The 8,796-nt window shown below is 35.1% G+C and overlaps 1 protein-coding gene across 1 annotated transcript; it reads right to left on the reverse strand.

Annotated features, from left to right (window-relative positions):
* Positions 1-2,112: 2,112 nt before the first annotated feature.
* LOC126978024 (dolichyl-diphosphooligosaccharide--protein glycosyltransferase subunit DAD1) lies at positions 2,113-3,313 on the reverse strand. Its single transcript, XM_050826758.1, has 2 exons — positions 2,965-3,313; positions 2,113-2,400 (listed from the first exon to the last, which is right to left on the reverse strand). The coding sequence occupies exons 1-2, from the start codon at positions 3,170-3,172 to the stop codon at positions 2,270-2,272; spliced, it is 339 nt and encodes a 112-aa protein (XP_050682715.1). The 5' UTR covers positions 3,173-3,313; the 3' UTR covers positions 2,113-2,269.
* Between the last annotated feature and the right edge of the window lie 5,483 nt (positions 3,314-8,796).

Here is an 8,796-nt window from a genome sequence, read left to right on the forward strand (position 1 = left end):
GGTTACGGTAAAGTTATGGCGTCATCTAAAAATTACCAAATGGTGCAACATATCTTTTGTTAGTTGATGCAATCCGGCCTAAATGTACAAGATAAAAAAATTTACTTGATGATAATGACTTGTATTGAATGATAATGGTAAAATGCTTATTTTCGCAACTCAAAAAAATATATAAATTACGGATTTTCCTGCCATTCCTTTAATACATTAGTTTTATTCGCCGTTTTTTTTTAATTGCTCTCGGACGCTAGTAAATCATTTATTTATTTTATTTGTTAAACAATATTAATAAAAAGCGGCCAAGCACGAGTTGGACTCGCCCATGAAGGGTTTCGTATCAGCAAGTAACTTAATATAAAAGTTCTTGTAGTTAGTTGTAACGATTTATGACGTATTAAAAAAACTACTTACTAGATCTCGTTCAAACCAACTTTTGGTGGAAGTTTGCATGGTAATGTACATCATATATTTTTTTCATTCTCTTATTTTGGTAGTTACAAGGGAAGGGGGGACACATTTTACCACTTGGACGTGGCTCTCGCGCAAACTATTTTGAAAAAAAAATATATTAGAAACCTAATTATCATTTTTGAAGACCTATCCATAGATATGACATATACTACTGAAGTATGGGAACAACCCAAAATTTATTGTTTTTGTTTCTATTGTGTATCTTAAGGCACTGGCAAAAAATGGCAGCCATACCTTCACTCATAACATCATGACTTAGTAGCCCAACCCACATGTATCCCAGAGTTCCAAGTTCTCTGTAACCGATGTGGACTATAGAATCCTACACAGCCACCGCCACAATCAAAGTGAACACGGGTACTGTTTGTCGAAATCAAGTGCAAGCACTATGTCTAATGAAATAGAACATTTTATTGAGTTAGGGAAGAGATAAACCTTGCCTTTATGATTTGAGCCATGGACTATAAAAAGGTAAATAGCTTTTTATTTCAATGGGCAAGGCTCCACAGTAATAGAATTTGATCTTCCGAAGATCACCTACTTACCTATTGCGATAGACTGTCATTTTAATTTTTAAAAGAGCATGTGTCACGTCACCTGCCGTGTCAAGAATTACCTCCTTATACTGAACTCCGAACTAGACCAACCGATAACAACACAAAACTCGGAACTGTGACCGCTAGAACGCACGAAGTGGGGTGGGTGCCTAAAATGTAATATTGAAGTCAACACCCTCTGTCACCTACCGCCAATCAGTAAGAAATACAATTTTGTTTATGTTAATTTTTTTTTATCTGTGGACAATGTTGCAGATCATCTACCTATTATCATAATATGTCCCCTTTAGTATACATCATGTCTGGACTGCATCTAAATTCTGAGTAGCCATCTAACATTAAATGTCTTAATTGTTTATCTGGGAATAATTACCTATTAAATATATTTACGAAATTTATTGCCAACTATAACTAAGCATCTGATTCATGTAAAATATTTAAAAACTGTGCAAGACAAACATACCTCTTTGCCCAACACAAAGGCACAAATTAGATTAGTAACTCTCACTTTATTGTGTGTGGTGGATACTATAATAATCAATAGATATCTGCCAACATACAGTGGCCACCTGAGTGCTCTCAAGTAGCTCATTATATAACGATTTGTAACATGCAGTGTAGAGATAAGTGAAAACATTTGTATAAAAGTTGATTCTGGATGGATAGATGGACAATCATATTCTGTACATTTTGAATTGATTGATTCTTTACTTTTAATACTAAATTATATTTGAATGTATTATAGTGTATATCTGAAGAGTATTACTATACTTGCCCATGTTGTGTGGTGGTGACTCCGTCCGGCACGAGCTTGTACCTTACTTAATATACTTATGCACTTTTATTATAAAGCTAATTGTATATTGTACAGGTTGTTATCATCTATACTTTAAAACATTTCTTGTCATGAAAAGTTTGTAATCAATAATTTGTTTTTATTTTTTCATTTCCTTGGTTCTTATGATCTATGTGACAAAATATTTATAATGTTAACAATAGTTTTATTATATTTTGTATAAAATTTGACAACATGTACTTACTGTAATGTATGTAAATTGAACACTAGTCAAAATAAAAGTAAAAAAAGTGTTTGTTGTATTTATTTTTCATTATAAAGTTGTATCATTGGTTGAGGAACTACTAAAAAGAAAACTTTGCTAATAAGACTGGGACTTTTAATAAATTGTCAATAGGTAATTATTTTACAAATACAAAATTAAATATAGAATGGAAACAAAAACTTATCCAATAAAGTTAATCACTACAATGTGTAACACAAGGTGGGCAAATATAAAATCTGCAAAGCCCCGCTCTGCACTCAGGCCAAAAAATTCATTCTTGTTGTCAGGGTTCACCTGAAGACGCAAACAAACTGCAACAAATGAAATTTATATTAAAACTAACAAGACATTATAGCTTACATCAACCCTAGCCTTGCTAAGCCTCAATTATGAGATTTAAATGGTATTCTGATAAAAGATGAGCATCTACCAACAGGAAGCTGTTTAACATGTCCTTGAAGGACAGTATAAATTAAATTTGTACAGCATATACAGGCACTTATGATATACTTATATATAATTTGTTATCACAATATCCATACTTTGGTAAAAAAATATTGCATTGTTAAATTAAATAGTTGAACAATGAAGGTAGGTGGTGCAACAGTGGAAGGCTTCTTGGCACAGAATGCTGAAAACCACAGTGGCATCTTTACTGCCCATCAAGCAGTTAGCATTAGATTGTTTCAGTTTGAGGGGCTCTATAGCTAGTGAAATTACCACTGCATTGAAATAGGCGTATCATTTACCATGAGATCAACGTCACGCTCGCCTCTTTTTCTCATAAAATAGTTTGTTTTAAACCAATTGTGTGTCTGTCCTGAAATAAGTGAACCATAAGCCAGGTCAAACTAGATTTGAAATAATTTACTTACCTCCAAGAACGAATGAGCTAACACAAGAAATAAATCCACTTAAAAATGAATTGAAGGGAAAGGTGCCGACAAGACAACAATAAACGAACTGTATAACGCCGGTTAGAAACACGTACAATAAGTAAGCGTCGATAACTTTTAGCTTCTTAGGAGTCTTATTTGTGTACTCTGCGTACAATTTTGGAATGACTGATGTTATTGAAGTCATATTTAAATATTGAACAATGTCTTAAGCAACTGTAAAATTGAGATATTACTATAATTAACAATATATTGTACGAGGCAGTTGTTATAGATATTACAATTAAACACACTTATCTCTAAAAGTGTCAAATCATAAATGACACTTGGCACAAGGTCGATTCACGATTGACGATGAGGGAATGGCATGCTGAGTGCTGACGTGTCTGTATTTTTTTTTGTAGTCAAAATTTCGTATTTACTCTTGGCATGGTCATAGCCACAGAACACTTTTACTCTAACATTAGAGAGAGAGAGTAACTATGTTTTTTGGTTTTCACTTTCCAATTACGAGATTGAGGGCTAACAAAGGTCTAACTTTTCTTGAGTAAAATATCGGTGATTAAAGTGATTTGTGAAAAAAACCTATTTTTAATTTCCTTGGACTGTTTTACAAGACATTTAATAATAATAATATATTTTATTTGACACACACATAAAACATTACATAGGTACATAAATAAGAATAAAATAAAAAAATTATAACTAAAACTAACCTAGAACATATTTTACAAAGCTTAAATAAATAACTGTCCCCAGATATTATAAAGCAGCTGTGTGGCAGTGTGTATCAAAAGGGATGCTACTCAAGTTACCCGTGACTGGTCACAGCACTGATTTTCAGTAGCTCCCGTTTGACGCTTGACGTTGCGGTGCTGAGTAATAAATTATTAGGCAATTTTAAATATAAAAGTAAATATAGGAAAAGAACGTCACAGACTGTGTCTTGATAATGACCTCATAAGGGTTTTTGGGAAAAAATAATATTTGATCTTTTTTGTCATCTAATTGATATCATGTGCATTAACATTGTTCTATCACACTTCACGCACACTCACAAACATACTGCCATACATCCAAACAATGCAACCAGTCACCACCTCAAGGTATATCTGTAAAATACGCGCTCAACATACACGTCCCGCTCTGGTTATCGATACTCATAGCCGAGCAGCTATTAAACAATACAAGAAAACTTTACATAAGTCACAAACTATTAATATAATAAATTATGAAATTACCTATGGCTAACACACCTAAGAAATGTTTGAAGATAGGACTATTGAACGCTAGATCCCTAAATACCGGTTCGGGTGAATTATTTATAAGCTTCTCAAACTATCAACCTGACATTCTTGCTATAAACGAAACTTGGCTTAAGGAAGATGAAGCAACAATTGCCCCCTCTGTGCCCAACTACAGGTTCGTACATAAGGCCCGCTCCGGGGGCAGGAGGGTTGGGGGGTTGCTTTTTTAAATTAAAAACAATATCACGTTAAGCAACTGCCACATTCTGAACAAGAACAATTATGGCTGGAAGTTCAGTTACCAGGCGCTACGATGGCCCTCGGTACTGCGTACAGGCCGGAAAGTGTAAGTGTTAATTCCGCGCTAAATGCACACAGTTAAGCTGTCAATCTAATGGGATATTGCACTTACACCTGTTTGGTTGGTGACTTGAATATCAATTTTTAAACAGTGCACTACCACATACCAAAGACCAAATATCCTTCTGCTACCAGCATAATCTGCATCAACTAGTTCAAAGACCGACTAGAATCACAGATGTCACAGAAACACTAATTGATATTATTTTAACTGACACCCCATCCAAATGCCACGGAATTGGTAATTCACAACGCTGATCTGAGTGATCATGCCATGGTTTTAGCAGAGTTCAACATCAAGAAACCCAAATTTAAAAAAAAATCTAATTATAGAAGATTTCTGCGTGATATTCATGTTGAATCATTCCTACGCGACTTACACTCAATCCCATGGCACACAATTCATAATTTAGACAGTGTTGATCAAATGATAAAAACGTTTAATATAAATATTATCACTCTCTTTGACTTGCACGTACCTCAAAAAAAATCAATGTATAAGGACTTACCCCGGCCGTGGATTACGGATACAATCAAATTCGTGATGAAAATTAGAGAGGAAGCTTTTATAAAAGCACGTGCATCTAAGACAGATTCAGCAAAAAATTACTGCCGCACCTTAAAAAATTTTGTAACAGCGTCTAGACATAGAGAAAAAAAAGCATTCTTTAACCATTCCATTAATAAAAACATAAACAACCCCGACCTACTTTGGAGAAACCTGAAAAAACACTACACTCATTAATAGTAATCCCGAGATTAGTATACCAGATTACCTAAACGACCCTGATAAAATCAATGAACACTTTCTTGGTTTGCCCCCAAACGATAGTCATGATATTATTAGAGACATACAATCCAATACTAGCATAGATCATTACCAGCAATTTGAACTAAAATTAGCATCAGAAGAAGAGGTACGTACAATTATAAATAATATTAAAACGAACGCCATGGGAATTGATGCACTGAACATTGATATTTATGATTATCCTAACCTTAGATGCAACACTCTCCACAATAACCCAAATAGTCAACAAATCTTTATCCACCCATACCTTCCCTACTACTTGGAAAAGTGCACTTATAACGCCTATACCCAAAAAAAATACTGTTACAGATTTAAACGATTTGAGACAAATTTCTATTCTACCAGTACTTTCAAAAGTTTTAGAGAAAGTGGTTCTCAACCAAATGACAGTATATTTAGAAAGCCATAATTTAATTCCAAAATATCAGTCTGGGTTTCGTAAAGGTCATGGCACTGAGTCGGCTTTGTTACATATAACCGATGACCTAACTGAGGCCACAGACATGGGATATACTAGTATAAAGATACTGCTAGATAACTCCAAAGCATTTGACTGCGTACTCCCGGAACTACTTTTGAAAAAACTCGAACACAATGGTTTCTCATTTAACACCTGTCAATGGTTTCGATCCTTTCTATTGAATAGAGAGCAAAGGGTAGTTACTGAGGGAATAGACGGACAGAAGAGGTACTCGACTGCTATGCCACTACAGAGAGGTGCTCCCCAAGGCTCCTTATTGAGCCCAACCCTATTCTCCATATTTACCTCTGACTTACCTTCACAGATTCATCACTGCAAACACCATCTATATGCAGATGATACACAATTATACTACTCATTCCTTGCTAAGGACGTAAACGAAGCAATTATTAAAATAAATAGTGATATCAATAACATTTATACCTGGTCAAAAAACAACTGTCTCAAGATAAATCCCTCTTAAACACAAATGATCATCATTGGAAATAAACATAAAAAAGAAAGTGTGCTGAACTGTCAGAGCAAAATTAAAATAAACAACACTGATATAGCAATAGTCGAGAATGCGCGCAATCTTGGACTTATCTTGGACGGTGAGCAAAAGTATGTGCAACATATAAATAATAAAATAAAGACAGCTTTCTTTAAGTTAAAAACCTTACACAAAATAAGGCCTAATATCAATGAGGAACTTCGTCATCGGTTAACTGAAGCTATCGTGTTATCCCACTTTAATTACTGCAGCAGTACTTATGGTCCAAGACTAAACCAAAATATGGAATCAGCTATACAACGGGTGCAAAATGCTTGTATACGTTTTTCTTATAATATTCTCAGACGTGAATTTATAATCCCTTATTTAAATAAGAAAAATATACTTAATATGAAAGCTAGAAGAGAACTACAATACGCATGCTCAATTAATAAAATAATTTATAGTAAAAAGCCAGAATATCTGTTCGAAAAACTGGATTGGATGAAAGATACACGCAGTTCTACAAAATATTTACTCAAAGTACCTAGACACAGAACTTCACACTTTAGAGGTTGTTTTAGATTTCTATCAGCAAGTATACGAATTGATCTGCCTCCCCCCCCCCGAGGGAAAATGGGTGCATATACATTTAAACTCAAGTTTAAAACTGCCTTACTAAAACGACAACTTGCTGGTGAAAATCTAAAACACTCTTGCTTAAAAGATTTGAAACTAAAACACTTTTTTTGAATCTCCATATTATACACACCACACACACACACACACACACATACACACACAAACAAACAAGACTATAGCAAAGAGTAGGGATAGACATACTTATGACTATAGTGTGATATATTCTGAATATGTAATATAAATATGTTAGATATAGTAAGAATAAATAGTATGATAGATTTTAAAACATAATTATATGAAACTAATTATATGTATAATTACAACATTTGAAAGTTTGTTTTAAATTTTCTTGGTGATTTATATCTGGTGGACGTGGACTCTAATAGTTCCCTAATAACACCTCAGGGAGCGGGGCGGCTGAAAACCAGCGCTGCTTGGAGTAATGTACGCCGAGCAGCAGAAGCTGAGCCGCTACCTTTTGTTTTCATTTTAATTTGTAATCTGTAGCATGTAAGTTATTCTGTATTTTTTTTCTTTGAAAACAATAAATGTGATTTTATTTTATTTTAAAGAAAAAAAAGCAACAAAATCTCCAACCTAGTACTGTTAATGCCCATTATTTTTTGAGCAACCAGAGCTGGCCAATCTGACCCGCCATTATTATTTACTATTTATTTATTTATCTTAGACAACAATAGGTAATATATGAATGTTAGTGAAATAGTCTTAACCTATGTTAGGAAATACAATAATAAATTACATATATGTTAGTAACAAACTTATTCTATATTAGTTGATATATTTAATAAACTTACAAACTAAAGCAGACATACAGTGCGCTTTGAATGCGCTGTCCTGTCTGTCGGCTATCACCTTCAGAATAATATTGGGACTCCTCTCCAACCTATTTTTGACGGAGGCGATTCTTTTCCGTATGATTGCGGAGAAAGCATCGACACGATTCTCCATAAACATACCGGACGCGCTACAATACCGAGGCAGTCCCAACATTATCCTGAAGATGTTATTATATTGGACACGGAGAGCATTAATAGATTTTTGAGTATAGTCAACCCACAGACTGCACGTGTAAAAGCTAAAAGACTTCACACACACGCAGCAAATCTCCCAGCGCGCAGACCGATGGGCTCATCAGCACCATGTCATCCGCGTAACTGATGTTATTAATCATTTGATTATCAATCGAACATCCCGCATGCATGCTGCTGAGCTCCTCGATCAGCTCGTTCACGTAGAGGCTGAAAAGCTTCGATGAGCTCCACCCACCTTGCCTGACTCCGCATTCCAGCCTATACGTGTCCGAGTATACCCCCGCCCACCTTATCTGTTTATCCTGATTTGTATAGCAGTGCCTAAATATTTCTATGAGTTCCTGAGGCAAGCCAGTGCGTCTAAGCTTCTCCCAGAGTATCGGGTATGAAACCAGATCAAAAGCCTTTGACAGATCCAAGAAGCAGGCGTACACTGGTGTTTTCCTGCTTGTATAGTACTTGACGGTCTCTTTTAATGTTAACACTGCACTCTCGGTAGACAGTCCCGCTCTAAACCCAAACTGTGCATCATGTAGATCTAGGTATTGATCCAATTGTCTATCTAACGAAATCGGCCTATAGTTTTTGATATCTGTAACGTCTCCCGTTCTATCCTTAACAACTTGCACCACCACATTCCTCTAGTAAGTATGAATGGACCATGCATTTGTTAAACAGCAGACATAAAACTCTAGGCAAGTGCTCACCTGCATACTGAAGATGCTCACCGCTCAACCCATCATGTC

This window comes from Leptidea sinapis, chromosome 46 (assembly GCF_905404315.1).
Source record: "Leptidea sinapis chromosome 46, ilLepSina1.1, whole genome shotgun sequence".
NCBI lineage: Eukaryota > Metazoa > Arthropoda > Insecta > Lepidoptera > Pieridae > Leptidea > Leptidea sinapis.